General features: G+C 34.8%; 1 protein-coding gene across 12 annotated transcripts in view; it reads right to left on the bottom strand.

Annotated features, from left to right (window-relative positions):
• Positions 1-21,033, bottom strand: part of PAM (peptidylglycine alpha-amidating monooxygenase) — a 155,642-nt gene that overhangs the window by 16,790 nt on the left and 117,819 nt on the right. For all 12 annotated transcript variants that reach the window (XM_045566199.1, XM_045566200.1, XM_045566202.1 and 9 more), the window contains 5 exons: positions 7,856-7,972; positions 5,783-5,855; positions 4,252-4,462; positions 3,310-3,510; positions 1,012-1,127 (listed from right to left, as the gene is read on the bottom strand). In XM_045566199.1, the coding sequence (XP_045422155.1) occupies positions 1,012-1,127; positions 3,310-3,510; positions 4,252-4,462; positions 5,783-5,855; positions 7,856-7,972 (718 nt within the window). The remainder of the gene's footprint in view (positions 1-1,011; positions 1,128-3,309; positions 3,511-4,251; positions 4,463-5,782; positions 5,856-7,855; positions 7,973-21,033) is intronic.

The raw sequence follows: 21,033 nt of genomic DNA, 5'->3' as shown, positions 1-21,033 counted from the left end.
GTCCTTTCTGTTCACCATTATATCCTCAGTATCTAGCACAATGCCTGATGCAGAGCAGATGTTTACTATGTATCTCTGGAAGGAAATTTGATAAAACACCAGACTGTCAGTATTCTAACAGATTAATTTCTAAAATATTGAGGAATTTTTTTTTTCAATTTAGCAAACTTGGTAACTTAATGAATAATATAAAAACTACAAATATCAAAATATAACTTGGTCCAGTGCCTTATGATAGTTGCATTCTGATCGAAGTAAAGCCAATAAATCTTTATGTGTTTTGAAAAATTACCCTTATTTGCAGGATTTTAGCAGGCTGAACTTTCTAAAACTGATGTGCTCCAAGCACAATCATGCAGTGTATGTGAACATTCTGATCAGTCTGGAAATCATACTGCAGAGAGAATACATTGAGAAGACAGAAGGGCTATGGGCATGTTGAACATAGTCACTGTGTTTGTATAATCACGTTAGAATAAACAGTGACAAAACATCTGTGAAGCCAAAACCAGACTTTAGTCTCTCCCTAAACCAAATCTTTAAAACTTGAACAAATTCCAGGAAGTGCTATTTTTAAGTTTGTTGCTCAGTACAGTCATAGCAATAAAAAAAGCAAACAAGATTTCTGATGGGTGTAAGAGAACTATAAAAGCACATTTCATATTTTGTGGTGTCTTCTCTACTTGGATGAAACCTTCCTGGTTTCAAGACTTATTATTTTTTGGTATTCTAACTACAGTGAATTTAAACACCTCCCATCGTATGCGAGGTCTACTAAGCAACTTTGAACTGCACAGTGCTAATTTGCATCTGAAGAAATCAATCTAGGAACAAAGACATTTATTCTAAATAAAATATCATAACAGAATACTCCCATTAACCCAGCTAAGAAAGTTAGCACATCTCCTAAAAGTTTTTTTCTTAAATTATTCAAGTATAGATTGAATGCCACGACTCACATTTTAGTTTTATTCTCATGAAAAATAAAACCTAGGCAATGTATACAAATACCTTGCGCACTGGCTTGAAGATGTCTATAATTTCCCCGTTGGAAAAGTTCATCACAAATCCTTGTACAGGTTCTTGGTCCCCAAAGTAAGGCTTCCCATTCACTGCAAAGAGCAAGCCTGCAACAACATATCCAGGTTACCTTTTTTTAAAAATATGAATAAGACTGGACTTCAAATATATACATACAAACAAAAAATAAACTTAAGGTCAACCTGTTCCCTACAATTGGCAACAAAAGTAGAAAACAAAGTACATAGCACATGTCTACCCCTGAGTAACCAAATCAGGGGCCAAGAGGTGAGAGGACTAACCTCCTTGTAACAGGAATATCAGGAACTGAATGTCTGTTCCACTTAGAAAGCCAGTAGAAATGAGGACTACATAGATATATGGATATCACAGGCATCCTAAATAGGTACTGCGAAAAGTCAGGTTATTTAGGCCAGTAGTTTGGGGTATCAGATCTTTTAAAAATATGTAATATTTCTCATAGCTACCAGGAGAATCAGAAAGAAATACGCAATGAAAGTAAGTGAAGTTACAATATAAATAGAACAACCTGATTTTAAATAACTGGAATTTGAAAATGTGAGATGCATATTTCAGATTATCAAAGACATTTTTTACTTATGAAAAACATTAGACCATCTTTTAAATTTTAATTCCATGAATTTAATTTGTAGCAAAATTATATTTCTTGGTATAATGCTGTTTATCCCAAACAATGGAAATGATGATGTTTTGGTTAAATAAATAATTCAAATGATTGAGTATTATGTTTTCAAAGAATTAGAACATAATAAAATATACACAACATTAAACCACTGCTGAAGATATCTTCATTATTCTTCAAGGATTATAGTTCTTTTTAGAATATCATACTATGAGAAAAAAATCAATACCATAAACACCAATTACTACTGTGAAATATTATATAAAGAATTATCTTTTGCTTAGATCCTGTTTTTAACCAGATTTCTTCTCATCTTCTCTCCTGATATTTTTTCCTCTCATATTTGATTTATTTTTGTTTACAATGAACTTGATCACTTTCTGTATCAAATGAATGACCTTGACAAATTTTTCTTTAAATATGTGGTAAAATTAACCTGAAAATTTCTCTTTCATTGATACTTATGAGAATCTCATTCTTTATTCCTTATTCCTTGAGGAAGCCAAACTTGTTCCCTATTCAGTCACCAGAGTCCTTTTATTTTATATTCTAAATAAATTGGGTGCTGCTTGGGAAAACAGTAGCCATATGCAACTTTGATAGCATTAGAAGCATAAATATTATAGTGATGACTATAAATAGTCAATGCTGCTTTACTACAGCCATAGAGATTCTTAATAAACTATATTGTATTCTTTAACTGTGAATTTTCCAAAAGTATTACTGTTATTGATCTTTAGTTTCATTCCATTATGGCCAGGATGATGACTATAATAAATAATAATGTATTATATTTCAAAATTGTTAAAAGAGTAGATTTTAATAAAAAATAAGTATATGAGATGATGGATTTGCTAATTAGTCTGATTTAGTCATTCCACATTATAAACATATATCAGAACATCATATTGTGCCCCACTGATGCATACAAGTATTCTTTGTCAATTAAAAACAAAATTTAAAAAATTGTGAAACTTGTATACAAATTTTAGAAGTTAAATATATTTTCAGCATTCATTATTTAAAGAAATATTATGTCATCTTATTTTGTAATATGAATTATTTGTGTGTTATTTTATAAGTCTGCATTATTCTTCAGTTTTTCTTCAAGAAAATCTATTTTGAAAATAAGAAAAAAAAATCAAGACTTTATTGGTTACTTCTCCTGGTATTTAAACATAAGTTTCACTTATTTTTACATATTTTTAAAAATTGCCCATTAGTTTTTCAAAAAAAGTGAAACAGAAGTATTTTGAAAACTGATTTTATCATACATACCATCTGTTGATGATGTGTGAAGACATAATATTAATCATTTAATAACTAGAGCAGATGATCATAATTAAGCAAAAATGACAATCTATGTTTGGAAACATTTTTTAACCCATTACAAACAATCGTTACATCCTTTGAGTTCTTCATTATTTCTGTACAAGAAATAGTGGCACTTGAATTGAAAATGATTTACAATGCACTAACAGTTTTAAGATACTTTAAGATCTGATATATAATGCATCTTCAAGTTCTTAATAAGAAAGTTTATAGACAGAGCACATGAAAGATAAGACAAAAAATTTTAAGGATAGAGTATGACAAAAGACACCAAACAAATTAAGATGAAATACCTGGTATATATGAAATTGCAAATACATTTCTTCCAAATGATGAATGCTTAATCTCTCTCACAGATTCTTTGGTGTCAGTTTTAAAACACTGGATGCGACCGTTTTCCCTGTCTGCCACACATAATTGGCCCAAATGAGGCACGAGGGCCAAGCTGTGAGGAACACGGAACTGGCCTGGTTTAGGATTGCTCCCTGAAGACTCTACAGAACAAAGAAAAGCCTCAGATAGACAAATTATAAAATCACCCAATGTTTGACTCTACAGTTTTGTAATTTTCCAAATTCATGATACCAAACCGTTAAATATCTGGAACTAGGGGAAAGAGAAGGCAAAACAGTTTATAAGTTTATTCTATTCTATTTCTTAGCCACAAACACATTACAGATTTTCTCCCTATTTGGATAAAGTTTTTTGGTGGAAGCAGTCTTTTTCCCTTATAAGGTATGGATATGGTTGTGTGTGTGTGTGTGTGTGTGTGTGTGTGTGTGTGTGACTAAGCCAAGTAGATGCATACAGTGACCCTACTTTCTTCACTGTATGGGACAAATACAACCTAAAAAATGTGAGGGGTGGCCCATCTCTCATTCTTAGTGATATTGGCTAAGAATTACAATTAGAGATCAAGAGTCTTGGCTGGGTGCAGTGGTTCACACCTGTAATCCTAGCAATTTGGGGGGCCGTGGTGGGAGGATAGCTTGAGGTCAGGAGTTTGAGACCAGCCTAAGCAAAAGTGAGACCCTCGTCTCTACAAAGAAATAGAAAAATTAGCTGAGCATGGTGGCACACACCTATAATTCCAGCTAATCTGGAGGCTGAGGCAGGAGGATCCCTTGAGCCCAGGAATTTAAGGTTGCAGGGAGCTATGATTGCCTGGGTGACAGAGTGAGACTCTGTCCCCTCCGCCCCACCAAAAAAAAAAAAAAAAAACTATTACTGGGTACCTTCTCCCCACTGTGTGATGAACTTTCCATGTGGTGAAAACTGTACAATCCGACTGTTGCAATAGCCATCTGATACGTAGATGGCTCCAGTGCCTGGATCCACAGCCACATCGGTGGGTTGACAGAAGTGATTCTGGTCACTGCCTGGTTGCATGCTCCTTCCCAGGGTCAATGCAGGGCCTTCTTTACTGTTTGGATCCAGTTTGAACACCTTTTAAAAAGGAACAAAAGCCTTACCTACTTTTCACAGTTATGATTGACACATACTCACATGACTAAGGCAATTTTCACAAGCAACTGAAGTGGAAGCTCCCAGAGACTGACTTACAACGAGATACTTTTTAGAACTGGATGGAACCCTAGAGATCACCTGGTCTGATTCCTTCATTTGGTAATTCAGGCCTATGGAGATTAAGTGATTTGCTGAAGGTCACTCAGTTAATTAGTAGTGAATGGAGATTAGTATGTGGATATCCTATCCCACCCTGCCCCATGCTTCCTTTTTGTCTTTCCTTAGCCAATATTACAATAATCCCCAGATAAGACATGAGCAATAAAAGTTTACTGAGATCATGTTTAAAGATTGTTGAGAGAACTTACTAACTCATAACTATGTGTTCTGAGCCCTAGTTTATTCATAGAAAGGGTATTAAACTTGATAAGCTTATATTTTGGGGGAAAATCTTGTGACTACTCTGTGATTATAATATAACTTCTTTTTTTAAAAGAACAAAAATTTCATTTTTTATCCATAAATATGTATTAACTAGAGACCTAGAATTTATAGAACATCAAGGTAGCTTAGTAAAGAAAACACAAAATACAAGTGATAAAATAGAAAAAAGACCTAGGGACAGAGGTATTAAAAGCAAATATAGAACTCTAAAAAAGAGGTTGCGAGGGCCCATGTAGTCGTTATAGTTAAGCTTCACATCTGGCTCTAAGCTTCCTGCCAGCCTGAGGGAGAAGAGTGACCTGATAAATTTACATGTTAGCTTGTCCTAGCGTTAGTTCTAAAAGGAAAATTTCTGATGTGGATTGTTATAGACTGAATGTTTGAGTCTCCCCTCCAAATTCTCATGTTGACATCCTAACCTCCTAATGGCATGGTATTAGGAAGTGGGGCCTTTAGGACTTGTGATCCTCATGAACGGGATCAGTAACTAAGAAGAGGCACAAGAGCTTGCTCTCACTCTCTCTTTCCACCATGTCAGGACACGAGGAGAAGTGGGCAGTCTACAACCCACAAGAGGGCCCTCACCAGAACTCCACCATGCTGGCACCCTGATCTTGAACTTTCAAGACTCCAGAATTGTTAGAAATAAACATCTGTTGTTTATAAGCCACCCAGTCTATGGCACTTTGTTACAGCAGCCAGAAAAGACTAAAATATGGCTGTTCCATTTTCTTTTTATAACATTACAGTAGGGTCAGAGAAAAAAAAAACCAAAAAAACCCCATACAACTCCAGAGTACTTTGAACGGATAACTCTGTTCGCTTCTATCTGAATACTGCCAAATGGAAGATTACCTGATGGAGAGCCACATCTGTGACCCAATAATTTCCATCTTTATCTACACTCAAGCCATGTGGCAAGTAAAACCTGCAAAATAAAAATAATTGTGCAAATTACACATTTATTCCCAAAGCATACATGAGAGGAATTTTTTTTAATTAATCTGTAAATGCAATACAAATTTATAAATGGATAAATGTATACTTATATTATTATAGAAAAGATAAAAATTAGTTGTTAACAAAAAATACCTATTATAATAGAGGCCTCCTTGTTACAAACCTTAAGCAATATTTAAACCTACATATATGGTACAAATGTTTATTATAAAGTGTGTATATTAGAGTGAACAATACAAATAACATTCACTTAAAAACAGGTTCTAAGATCATAAATATTAAAATCTTAGAACTATGTATAAAACAAATTGTCTAGAGAAATAGAAATGATTTACATGGTTTGAACAGTTAAAATATACTATAAGGAAATGCAATATTGTGTTAACATAAACTATTAAATATATGACTCAAAAGCCTTAAAGAGTGACTACTAAAGACAATAACCCAAAGAAAACAATTTTCAACAAATACGGACTGTGAACACCTAAGCAAAGTGAAGTGGTGAGCTGGACAATAATTAGAGAAGGTTAATCTATGCAGCAAGTCAATCTGGATAATCTGGGTAAGGACGCTGGACAAAGCTAAATACACGGACAATACATTAAAGTGGTTTTGGTCCAACAACATCTGAAAATCCACAATCCCTATCTGTCAGCTTCTACCCTTAGAATGGTGTTGTCACCACAGATTTCAAGAGCCAAGACTGTAGCACTCTGATCTTGACTAACGAACTGAACTAGATCCCTGTATTGGCAATTGAATGTGAGGGTTATGATTTGCTTTCAAACAAACACCCCACTGGCGGCCAAGTTGATTTAGCAGCAGTTGCTCTGCCTTCCCCCTTTATTCCTTTCTGGAATGAAGGATGCTTCTGATTAATGCATAGAGCACCAACGGGACAGGTTCAAACAGAGTGGTGGAACTGGTAGTAGAATTTGGCCCCTGATGCACCATCTGAAAATGCTGTAAAAAAAAAAAAAATTCTAAGCCTCATTATTACCATCGCCACAAGCAGCTCCATTCAAAACAGTGGCTCCCTGACTGTCATGGAAGCTGGCTTTCCCTGTGCCTAAGCAGATGGAGTAGGGTACAGTTCCTGAAGCTGCCAGGTTGCAGTGGTCGAGGAGATCTATAAGCAGGTGCCCCTTTCTTTCAATAACCATGAATATCAGCCAACCTTTTTTTGGCTTCCAAATTCCATCTAGAAATAAGACCAAATGAGCAGCTTTCAAAACCAAATTACACATGCATGCTAAGAAATGCTAAAAATGACATTTTTTTAGTCTTCAATGTAAGAAGGGGACAGAAGCCTTTTTTCTAAATGGTGATTACTTGATGAGTTTGGTTATGCCGAAGAATTTTTTTTTTTTTAATCATCAGATCTGCCTGACCAGCAACACACTTCATTAACTATGTGTATCAATGGCTCTTTCAAGCTTGACTACATATTGGAATCACCTAGGAAGCTTTGAGTGTATTAGACCCATCCCAAACTAAATCTGAACCTAATTTTTAAAATTGTAAACTGACAAATTATAATTGTATATAATTATGGAGTACAATGTGATGTTATGATATTTGTATACAATGTGGAATGATTAAATGAAGCTAATTAACATATCCATCATCTCAAATACTTATTTTTTGTGGTGAGAAAACTTGAAATTTACTCTTTTAGCAATTTTGAAATGGGCAAGGATCTGAATAGACATTTCTCAAAGGAAGACATACAAATGGCCAACAGATATATGAATCTTAGGTATATAAATCTAATTTTTTGAAGCTTCCCAGGTGATTCTAATATTCAGTCAAGCTTTAGAACCATCTATTTAAAAAATGAAAGATAGTATGGCCCAATCAATCTCCTGGTTTCCTAAGTGCAGCTATACCAGCACTCTTTCAAGAGCCCAGAATACACTTTATATCCAATGTACAAGCCTGAATAACAGCATAAGTCATTTGACTCACAGATTTTTCCCACTGGACTGGATTACTGCAGCAGTATTTGGATCTATGACAAGGATAGTGTCTTCTTCAATTGGTCCAAGCCCTCTTTGCTGGTAAACAAACTTGCTGTCAAAAGAGCTAAACAAAATGCATTAGAATGGAAAATAAACCAATCAAAAACTCCAATGAACTTGAGCAATGCATTCAAGATTCTAAATACAGAATCAAAAGAAGAGCTCAGATATACTTTTCACTCTTTTCCTCCATGTTTCGGTGATTTGGATTACAATATATGCCACTAGCCTGTAGAAGTGTGCTCCTAAGAGGGGTGAGTGGAGTAGCAGCACTGGCATTGCCGGGAAATGCAGTGTTCGACCCACTGGACCTGCACTTTCACAAGACCCCTTGGTGGTTCCCACACATATTAGAGTTTAAGAAACACCAACCAGGAACTCTCAATGTAACTGATATTTTAAAAAAGCTCTTCAAAATATTATCAGTAATTAAGTATATATTTTCTTTCAAATTATAAAAGAAAGTATAACTTATTTTAACCTTCTCAGTAATGATAATAATAGCTGGAAGAGTAGTGATCAAAAATATGTTGTTATTGTAACTGCCATAGGTATAACACGTGAACATATATTATGAAGATACATAACAGAATGTTCAAAATAGTTCAAAAATACAAAACAGAATTTATTCTCAAAACAACAATATGCTTAGAGACAGAAAAATTTATATAATAGCTTTTCTATAAGTATAAAATGGACAACCATGGAATAATTAATTTAAAAACTTAAATGAATATGACAATTTCTGCTTTTTAACTCAGTACCTTCTAGGTCATTATAAAATATTATGGACATATATGTTCTTTTTCTATAGTTTTTAAGTTTATATTTCTATCTAAATTGTTAGTAATATTTTCCCTTAAATTAACAATTATCACAGACATTGTACTTATTCCATTTCCTATTTGGGAAATTATATGTTAATGGGATAAACAACAAAGGTAAACTCTTCTAATGTAAACTTATGTCATATGGAGGTAAATGTATGAACCACCAAGAAACCAACTTATATTTTCAAAGAGGATTGGATCAACACATAGTTGAGTCATGTGTATGTATACATATAAAACATACATATGTATACATATGAAGTCCAATGGATGATCTACAAATATTTCTGTAAAGTAGACTTTCCTTTTGTAGCAACAGGTAAGGCTGTGAAAAAATTATTAATACTTTTGTAGTTTAATTGTATAAGCAAAAGAAGAATCTGAATAACATTAAATATTTGTTGAGATATAGTTGCAATTTGGGAAGGTAATAGCTCAAATCTGTCATGCATTCACTGATTAGTTGCTTGACATTTTTATGAAACTTATGTAGGGTCCCGATAGGAGAACAAAAATTTTTAAATTACATTCTTTTGCCATTAAAAATATATATCACACAATTATCTGAGCTTTTTGACAGTTACAGTCTTTTGGGTATATTTTTCCTGAAAGATAACAATAAGTCCCTGAAGTAGTTCTTATTAATGATGCACTCAATTGAACACAAAATATTGATTGAGCTTTGTCGATCTAAAACTTAAGTAATACTGTTTATGCTGTTATGTGCAGTTAAAACCACACAGTGGTATATAGGAAAAAACTACACAAATTTATGAAATGGAAGTAGCTAACAAAACAGATTTTATAAAATATTCATGGAATCATTATTAAACTGAAACATGAAATTTTATTAGATAGAAACCAATGTAAGAATATTCATAGCATTGTTAAATCGTGGGAGACTGGTAAAGGGCAAACATGAAGTCACTCTTGATACTAGGAAACACCAAAGAGCTTATCCTACATCTGAAACTCTATTTTCAATGTGAACTTCTTTACTAAAAATATCATAACTATTCCTCTAGAAAACAAAGGTATTGGATTCAACCATCAATGATATTTTAATTTTTTTTCTGACTTGACTATAATATTGAATAACTTAAGTTCGGCACATCCAAGACTCAGTATACTGTAAGTTTCACATTCATGTGTAATAAGATAAAGTTTCTTCATTCATTATCTCTTTTAAGGTTTAAGTCTTACATTTCTCATTATTCAGAAACATTTCAGCGCTTTGTAAAGGCATAATGGCAATCTCGATAATGTGAAAATTATGCTTCCCCTGACTATCAGGAGTTATGACCTTTCTTCCTCCTTTTTTAAATGGAAATTTTAACTGAGATACTTGTAGATTCACATGCAGTAGTAAGAAATAATAAAAATTCTGTGTACATTTTCCCTAGTTTTTCCATTTTGTAAAACTATACATAATATCACCAAGATATTGACTTTGATAAAAATCTACTGATGAAATTTAGATTTCCCTTTCCCTTTTTTATTTCCTAAAATTTTCATTTATTCTTACACTATATTTGCTTGGGCATGGAATATATTAGTACACTACTTTTCCATCCCACTCCCACCTATAGAATGTGAAAAGTTACCAAGTTCTTATAATTCTTACCAAGTGCTATCTACTTTATAGGCGTTCTGACCATTGATAGCCAATAATAGTGGCAATCCAATTGCCTATAGTATATCCTCATAAAACTGGAGCGTAACAGACCTCAGCGGACCTAATTCCACATTCCTCAGTTCTGCAGAATGACAAACCATTCAGGAAGCCTGATAGATTTACTTGCTCATGGTTTTTCCGAGAATGGGTTGCAGTAATTCTGAAGATAACTGCCCCTTTGATCCATGTTGTCAGTAACATAAATATTCACCATCAGTCCTAAATTTCTGGTCATACTATTTTAGGAAATAAAATAATTTACTGATGGAGAGAAAGTAGAAAGGAGATTTTTTTTTCCCCAGCAGCATACAGTGAACTTCTGTGACTTAAAGCATTTCTTATAGCTCCAGCTTATTTCTCCAGACACTCAAATATTTCAAAATGTAAACTGTAGCTGAAGTTACTCACTGGCAGCCATATAAACTTAGAGTCACCGAACTGAAATGTTCAGCTTGGCTTTCAAGAAAACAAGCTGTGTTAAGGAAGAAATACAAATAACACAGACCCACAGTCCTTGCGTCAGTCAGGGCAAATGAAAATATTGTTGCTGACAAGCAGGTAAGTGAAAGACATTTTTTATCATTGGTATTGTTCTGTACCACCTCTAAATGTAGAAAAAAATGTATAGAGTAATTTATGTTTTACTGTCACAAACACAATTTGTGTTTGTTTATATTCAAAATCTAGAAATTTCACATTTCTAGTGGTGGTAGTAAGTAGTAAAATTAATCTGAGGATCATCTACTTTTATTTCCTTACCCACTTTTTGGGTGAAATAGAAATTGTGAAATAGCAAATGAAGGAATTTGAAAAAAAGTAACAAAACTGAATAAGACGGAGTAAATAAATCAGATTTTTATAACCAAAAGTTGGATCCATAAAAAATATCAGGTCTCTCAACTTATTAAGACATTTTTCTCGGTATCCTATTACACTGTAACAGCTAATAATTTGAGGTTTTTTAGCTTTCATTTGCTACTACAAATTACACTCATGTCATCTGTGCGTATAAAAGGTATTTTTTATGTGTTGCTTAAGACTACCCACTTTGCCATAGCTATACGATTATTATTCATATTATTACTATACTTCCACTGTATCCATTAAGGATCTCAGTGATTAGGCAATCCTTAAATTCACTGAAATAAATTACTAGATAAGGAATCTGTTCATTTAACTACCACCACTCAAAACAAAGGGAAAAAATAACACAAAACAAGCAAAACATAACAAAACAAAATTCAAAATTAAAACACTCTACTTACATTAACATCATTTAAACATATTAATTTACTTCAGTACTGTAAACCAAAAAAACAAGAAAAACCTAGAATTTTTAGGAATACTATAGCTTTAAAGGAATTATCCACAAAACAATAGGCCTGACTATTCACTTAAAATCTTTGTGATATCCTTTAACAGATGTCTATGTGTTTAAACTGGCAGCATCAAGGGACATTCAGTTACTCAACTGATTGGCTGACTGGCCCTAATCCTTTCACTTGGGATCGCTGGAGCTTCGTGGAACTAACAGCTGGCCCCTGGTGGTCATACAAGGCAAATAATAAAAGAAATTGACGTCTTTTCTTAAATGAGAAAATCACACACACACACACACACACACAAACACACTAAATCTGCCAAATAAAGTACTTTATAAACTCTCTTGTAATTCAAAGAAAGGTAACCCTTGAATAGTTCACAAATGGATGTCAGATTATAGAGCTGGATACACCGTTGCTATAGCAAACTGCTTATTTAGTGTTCTAAAGCAGCTACTGTGCATTATTTGCTGCAGAGAGGTCTTTATTTCAACCACATTTAACTTTTTACAGGATATAATAATACCCTGCACATTTCACACAGTGCCTGGAGCACTGATGATTTTTCTTTGCTTCCCTGGAAAAGCACTCAGCTGAAAAGACTGAACTGTGGCCTACGGGCCGGAATTCATCAGCTCTTTATTTTAGCAGTTTGAATTCTCCATTAATGATCTTGCACATTAGCAGCTAATCAAACAATTTAGATAAGGCTGGGAAGAAATGCTTTGCTATATTCACACACAAGAAAGAGCTTACCTTACGGAGAAAATAAACTCCTTTGCCATCAATCAAAATTAAGGGAATGCAAAATAAATAATAGCAACTGAAGAAAGACATGACACATAATGTTGTAATTATACAAATTAAGCTAGAGAAAGAATCATAGGTTTTCAAGCAAGAAAATAAGTGGGAATGTACTGTCAATGTTAGAAAAGCAAAGACATACAAAGGCCAGGGGCTTGAAATGGAATACAATTTAATATTATGTTACAACACTTACTGCTGAATATATATGCATTGCAAAAAATTCCTGTGAGGAGGAAAAGAGGGGGGCAGACAAAAAAATCCCCACTATGACTAGTATCCTGATTGGCCCAGAACTAGAGACACCACAAATAGGGATGAAAAGAACAAAGAACTAAGTATCACCGCACCCAGCTCTCTGCATTCTGTTCAGTTAGTAAGGCCACTGGGGCAAGTCACTTAACAGAGTGCATTTTGTTAGTCAATACTATGCGCCAGTTATTAAAGCTCTCATTTTTTAGGCAAGGGAACTGAGAGTCAGGGAGTTCCCAGGTCTCGACGAAGGTCACCAAGCTAGGAAATGGTAACCAAGATTCAAATCCAGTTCTCCTGTCTTCAAAAAAGTGTGCTTTTCTTGTACTAGGATTGGACCCGCCGAATTGGATAATCTCCCCATCAGTTACCAAATTCAATGTGTACATGAAGAGATGGAAGAACAATCACATAACCACAAAGAATTAGAGAAAGTACCATAAAATTGGAAGAAAATGGCTGGAGTAAAGCGCAAAATGGCAATATGAGAGAGAAGGGTGGAACCCTGAAGTATTCTTTTTGCAGAACTCCTGACAGTTTTCTCTCAGATATGAAGGTGCTAACTTGGTCACTTTGAGTTCTGTTCTTTAGGCCTAATTAAATCCTCAGGTATGAAAGAAATTGTAGATGTCGAAGCAGAACCCCAGGCAGATAATTTTAACTAAGATTCCAGAAAACTAATGAGGCAAATCTTTCTGCAAGTTAGGAAGCAGACGGATTTCTGAAACAATAATCTTAGCAATATTCCACAAAGCATTGATAAAGAGCTGGCTTGTGACCTATTTCGGGGGCAAAGGGGAAAAGATTCTGAGAAGATTATCAGTTCTCTACAAACAAACCTTGCAAAACCAACCATTCAGCTATTCAAATTTTGTAAACATTTATGAAGATATAAAAGGCATGCTTAGCAAACAGACACATTGCAAGGCTGAGAGGGACAGCTCATTCTCTGGTTAATTAAGATTAAAATAATATCTGTAAATTGAAACAATGCTAAATCTAATGAAGTGTAACATAATTGGAATAAAGTCCTGAAGTCAATATTTTAAAAGCATTGCATGAGTATAAATTTCCAGGAAAAATATCAGCACAACTTTATGACATATATTTGAAGATTTTAGTAGATTACAAATTTAACATAAGGCTACACGGTGACGTAACTGCTAAAAAAGTGAATACAATTCTTTTATATAAATAGATATCTAAAATATACATCAAGGGAAGTAATTACATCATCGATCAGATCATGTACCAGATATTGTGGCCATTTGTAGACCAAACAATTTAAAGGGCTGAGAAACAAAAGTGCCTTCAGATGAAAGTAATCATGTCAGCTTGAAGATTGGCTGAAGGAATGGGGAATATTCAGTTTGCAGAACATAAGACTTTCTTCAAAGATGCAAATAATTGGCATGGATAAATGGTAGTAAATTCATCCTGCATTATTCTATCATGAGGGTGAAGTTCTAGGACTCAGATTTGTGTCTAAAATAATGAAGAACTTTGTAACATCTAGATGGATCCCCTAACTGGATAGCATGTTTCATATCTAGGGATTTTCTTGGCACTGAAAAAGTCCAAGCACTGGATGACTGTTGAAGGTGCTCCAGAAGAGATGTGTGCAGTAGGCAAGGAGGCTGGAGATAAGCTCCCTGGTGCACACTTGCTGTTTTTTGTGCCCAATGTTTATGCTCCATTCTTTAGTTTACTGAACATTTTGAGCCCCACTCTAAACCCATTTGCTGCAGATGATCTTGACTGTACTCCCACATTCCAGGGGTAGAGCCAAAGACTTAGGCTAAAACAGACTGGCTTTCATTTCTCTGCCCACAATGACTGTTTCAAGGATGGAGGAAACACAATCTAAGTTAGACCAAGGAATACTACAGACTCAATTTAATGAGTTTCTGTTGACCTATCATGGAGTAGAGTATCTTTTCTGTGAGGTTAGTGTAATAATGTGATTTTGAAGCTGCAGTAGGGGGCCGGGGACAACAGCATCAGTCAGGCCTGAAAATGGAGCCATCCTGGATAAAATGAGTTATGAAATGGATACTGGTGATATCACTTGGGCTACCATATCTCTTGAAGTTTTCACTTCTACAAGCTAATAAATTTTCTCTTTTCCTAAGCCAGTATGTATTGAGTTTTTTTTTTTTTTCTCTGATTGGTAACAGAAAGAATCTGAAGTGATACAAATTCCAGGATCCCTTCCAACTCCAGATGAAGAAATGATAAATGATACAAGGATACAACTTTTAAAATCTCAAAGTTAGGGACAAGACCCATAGTTTAGTTAAGTGGGTATGTGATGTGAGTCCTGCATAGTATACCCCAACCACAGCTGAGAGACATGAAGGAGAAGCCAGGAAGCAAGACTTTGACAGTGGTGGTGATTTTAAGACTGAGACCCGGGAACAGCTATTACTGAGACAGCAGCTAGTCAGCTCCTGCTGGGAGGCATTTAAACTTTAAAGAGCTCTAGCTGCCATGCTGCCCTAACACCAGAGCAGACAAAAGGCTCTTTAAAGTTTCATTAAACCCTGCTGGCAACAGGCATTTCCTGTCTCAGCTAGAAGAAGCCTCTTAAAGTAGCAATATTGAAGTGAGGGAGGAAAATGGAAAACAAATTGAGAAAGGGAGTGACTATTATTTTTCAGGAGTTTAATGGTTTATTATTGTTATTATTATTACTTTGGGTGACATCCTTATTTAGCATGGTTAAGCAAAAGAGTAAGGGCTGATCAGGGCTATTAGGTAAAAATGAAGAGGAATAGTACTTATAAAGACAACCAGTGCAATGATATCAAAGGAGCTTTGGGAACTGAGTATTAATTAAGGATTATATTTAACTCTAAGTACGGTCTGATAGTTAAAAAATGATAACCTCTTAAGAAATATAGGATATAGAGTGCTTAGATTTGATTTAGAACAAGCCTAGGTCTTACGGAACCTACAATTTTGTGAACCTGAGAAATATCAGGATGGCAAAGATAATTAATACAGAATTTCTCACTACTCTATTCAAACAGCAGTAACAACAAGAATGCAATTGCCACCTAATGTTTAATTTTTATTGTTCCCCACAAGTACCTCAGAAATTCTTCAGGAAGTTGCTGCCTTTTTCTTTCTTTTTTATTTTATTATTTTTTTAAAATTTCAGATATTACAGGGGTACAAATGTTTTGGTTAAATGGATTGCTTTTGTACTGCTTGAGTCAAAGTTATAAGTGTACCCATCATACAGATAGTGTACATTGTACCCATTAGGTATGACTTCACCCATCCCCTCTGCCCTCCTCCCACCTGCATGATTTCCATGAGTTTTACTTCCATCTGTGTGCATGAGTGATGATCAGTTAGTTCCAATCTAATAGTGAGTACATGTGGTGTTTGTTTTTCCATTCTTGTGATATTTCACCTAGGAGAATGGTAGCCAGTTCCATCCAGGTTGTTGCAAAAAGTATTGATTCATTTTTTATTGCTGAATAATATTCCATAGTATACACATATCACATTTTATTAATCCACTCATGAACTAATGGGCACTTGGGTTGATCTCACATCTTTATGATTGTGAATTGTGCGGCAATAAACATTCTAATGCTCTATTCCCTATTATATATCTCACCAAAATGTTTGTATCATCATAATATCCTGAAATAAAAAAAAAATTCTAATGCAAGTGTCTTTTTGATAAAATGACTTTTTTTCCTGTGGATAAATACCCAGTAGTGAGATTGCTGGATCCAATGGTAGGTCTACTTTTATTTCTTTGAGGAATCTCTACACTATTTTCCATAGAGGTTGTACTAGTTTGCAGTCCCACCAACAGCATATAAGTGTTCCTTTTCTTCCACATTCACCCCAGCATCTATTGTTTGGGGACTTTTTGGTAAGAGCCATTCTCACTGGAGTTAGGTGATATCTTATTGTGGTTTTGATTAGTATTTCTCTGATAGTGAAGTTGAGAGCTTTTTCATAGGTTTATTGGCCATATGTCTATCTTCCTTTGAAAAGCTTCTGTTCCAGTCTTTTGCCCACTTTTTAATGGGGCTGTTTAATTTTTTTCTTGCTGATTTTCTTGAATTCTTTGTAGATTCTGGTTATTAGCCCTTTATTGAATGTGTAACATGTGAATATTTTCTCCCATTCTGTAGGTTGTCTAATTGCTCTGTTGATTTTTCCTTGGCTGTGCAGAAGCCTTTTAATTTAATCAAGTCCCATTTACTTATTTTTGTTGCTGTGATTGCCACTGGAGTCTTCATAAATTCTTTGCCTAGGCCGATATCTAGATGAGTTTTTCCAACATTTTCTTCTAGACTTCTTATGGTTTCATGTCTTAGATTTAAGACTGTTACTCATCTTGAATTAATTTTTGTCAGTGGTGAGAGATATGGATCCTGTTTTAATCTTCTACATGTGGCTATTCAATTTTCCCAGCACCATTTATTGAATAGGGCCTCTTTTCCCCAATGAATATTGCTGTCTACTTTGTCAAAGATCAGATGGCAATATGTGGATGGTTTTATATATGGGTTCTCTGTTCTGTTATATCGGTCTATGTCTCTATTTTTCTGCCAGTACCATGCTATTTTGGTAACTACAGCCTTGTAGTATAGCTTGAAGTCTGGTAAAGTGATGCCTCCAGATTTATTCCTTTTGCTTAAGGTTGCCTTGGTTATTTGGGCTATTTTCTGGTTCCACATGAAGTGTAGAATTATTTTTTGTAGATCTGTGAAAAATGACGTTGGTATTTTGATGAGGATTGCATTGAATCTGTAAATCACTTTGGGTAGTATAGACATTTTAATAATGTTGATTCTGGCAATCTATGAGCATAATATGTTTTTCGATTTGTTTACATCCTCTGCAATTTCCTTCCTCAGTGTTTCATAGTTCTCCCTCTAGAGGTCTTTCACCTCCTTGCTTAAATATATTCCCAGGTATTTTATTTTCTTTGTTGCTCTTGTGAAAGGTATTGAGTTTTTTATTTGGTTCTCAGTTTGACTATTGTTGACATATATGAATGCTACTGATTTGCATACATTGATTTTGTAACCTGAGACTTTGCTGAATTTATTTATCAATTCCAGTAGTCTCTTGGCAGAATCTTTGGGGTTATCATCAGCAAAAATTGATAGTTTGACCTCTTCTGCTTCCATTTGGATGCCCTGGATTTCCTTATCTTGTCTGATTGCTCTGGCTAGGACTTCCAGCACCATGTTGAATAGAAGTGGTGATAGAGGGCAACCTTGCCTGCTTTCAGTTCTAAGCAGGTATGTTTTCAATTTTTCTGTGTTCAGTATGATGCTGGCTGTGCATTTGTAGTATATGGCTTTTATCATTTTAAGGTAAGTCCCATCTATGCCTATTTTGTTAAGCATTCTTATCATAAAACAGCGCTCAATTTTGTTGAATGGTTTTTTGGCATCTATTGAGATGATCATATAATCTTTGTTTTTGCTTCTGTTTATGTGGTGAATTACATTTATGGATTTATATATGTTGAACCATCCTTGCATCCCTGGGATGAAGCCCACTTGTCTATTATGGATTATTTTTCTGCTCAGTTTGCTAGAATTCTATTGAGAATTTTTGCATCTACAAGGAATATTGGTCTGTAGTTTTCTTTTTTTCTTGTGTCCTTTCCTGGCTTTGGCATCAAGGTGATACTGGCTTTCTAGAATGAGTTGGGGAGGATTCCTTTCTTCTCAATCAGAAGGAATCAGCAAAAGAACTCAGGAAGTATGAATAATCAGAGTGAATGGTCATCCCCAAAAGGGAACAGCAGCTTGCTAGCAATGGATACCAACCAAAACCAGAATATTGAAATGACAGATAAAGAATTCCAAATATGTATTATAAGAAAGCTCAATGAAATACAAGAGAAAATGAAAAACCAATACAAAGAAACCACAAAAAAATTCAGGAAATGACTGAAAAATTCACCAAAGAAATAGAATTATTAAAAAAAGATCAAACAGAACTCCTAGAAATGAAAAATTCATTCAAGGAAATATAAAACACAGTGGAAAGTCTTAAAAATAGCGTAGACCAGGCAGAAGAAAGAATCTCGGAGCTTGAAGACAACGCCTTCAGATTAAACAAGTCAGTCAAAGATAAAGAACAGAGAATTAAGAGGAAGGAACAAAGCCTACAAAAAACATGGGATTGTGCAAACAGACCAAACATAAGAATTATAGGCATCCCCGAGGGTGAAGAAGAAAACACACAAGGGTTGGAAAACCTATTTGAGGGAATAATTGAAGAAAACTTCTCTGGTCTTGCTAGAAGTTTATATATCTAGGTACAAGAAACTCAACAAACACCTGGAAGAGTCATTGCAAAGAGGCAATAACCACAACACACAGTCATCAGACTTGCCAAAGTTAACCTGAAGGAGGAATTCCTGCGAGTCATAAGGCATTATGACACTAACATCAGTTAACTTATGGAGGAAAACCCATCAGGCTAACTACAGACTTCTCAACTGAGACTTTACAAGCCAGCAGGGACTGGGGCCCCATCTTCATTCTTCTTAAACAGAATAATGGCCAGCTTAGAATTTTGTATCCTGCAAAACTAAGTTTCTTATATGAAGGAGAAATAAAGACTTTCTCACACAAGCAAACACTGAGGGAATTTGTCAGACTTGTTTTGTAGGCAGCAGCTCTGCATTAAAATAGCTTGATCAGCAGAGTAGAAACCCACCAGTGTAAAATCACCCAAAAACTAAAGCTCAGAGCCTATATAAAATAATGGCTCAGGAGGTAAAACAAAGCAATAAGTTCTACCCAACAGGATGAACAGAAATGGATCCCACTTATCAATTCTTTCAATAAACGTGAATGGCTTGAATTACCTACTCGAGAGATGTAGGCTGGCTCAATGGATTAAGAAACACAAGCCAAGTATCTGTTGTCTCCAGGAAACACATCTAACCCACAAGAACTCATTCAGACTCAAGGTGAAGGGATGGAAAACAATATTCCATGCAAATGGAAATCAAAAGAAAGCAGGTGTGGCCATTCTCATATCTTTTTCTTTGCACAATACTGGATTTTCAATGAAGGCGAAGAAAAACCATGTACTTTGTCCAATTTATATAATGTGACTCACATATGTGGGAAGGATGGTCATGTACAACCATTCAAAGAAATCGGAACCAGATTCTAATTTGTTCTTTGAACAAATCTGTATGCATTTTTCTACAAAATAACAAAGTAATCTACCTTTAATTTTCTTCACCAATAATAAAGCACAGAGTGTTGGAAGCAGAGATCTAAGTGACAGAAAAGAATTTCCTTATAACCATGGATTGCAAAGGTTGCTAGGGGCCAACAGGCAGCACCAGGAAGGGAGAAGGAAAGAGAGATGACAAATATTCTTATATCTGAAAGATAAAGATGAAGGAGAAAGGAAAAACAGAGATTTAATGAATAAAATCAGAAGTCTGGTCTGAATAAGTCTTGCATTTTCAACAGCACCCTTTGTTGATGTCATTTATCAGGGCAAACACACCGGAGAACACATCAGGCAAACACACATTGCTTTGGCAATGAAACTAGAATCTACTTCCACAGGATACCTGGTTATCTAGATGAAAGCTAGGTGCCAGGAAAAAAGCAGTTCTTCAGCTAGCACTGTCATATATAAGCAACAAAAAATGCCCTTATATGGCTGTTGTTTCATAGTCCTATGTCATCTTCTACTCCAACCTGGCCTTTACTGATCCCTTTTTCTATTAAACTATTCCAGCTTCTGCTGTTTACTTGGAATGAATAGCACATTAAAATGGAAAATTGGACTTTATCCAATTTAGCTTTAGCCAGCTGAAACAGTATCAACGTGAGAAAATGATGCTGTAATTTTCTCGTCTGGTAAAATGTGGCTAGAAATCTATGCAGAAAATGTAGCAATATTCATTAAAATGAAGAATCTGCTACAATGAATAGTAATAGTTTGCTTTTAAAGAACTTGTTAAAATGCCATTAGATGTTCAATAATGACTATAAGACGATGTAACAGAGACATATGAATGAGAATGTTGAATTCCATTGTTTGTTCTGAACTTCAAAATGATCTTTTTCAGATTCCATTTTCAAGTGTGACAACTGGAAAGGACAATTAAACAGTAACAAAGCTGTTTACCAACCTATTTGGAAATGTTGATTGAATTCCATCTCCAACTTCACAAAGAAAACTACATTTATGTATATGTGACAGAGCAGGTTTAACG

Source organism: Lemur catta, chromosome 12 (assembly GCF_020740605.2).
Source record: "Lemur catta isolate mLemCat1 chromosome 12, mLemCat1.pri, whole genome shotgun sequence".
NCBI lineage: Eukaryota > Metazoa > Chordata > Mammalia > Primates > Lemuridae > Lemur > Lemur catta.
This window is presented reverse-complemented; position numbering and strand designations above follow the sequence as displayed.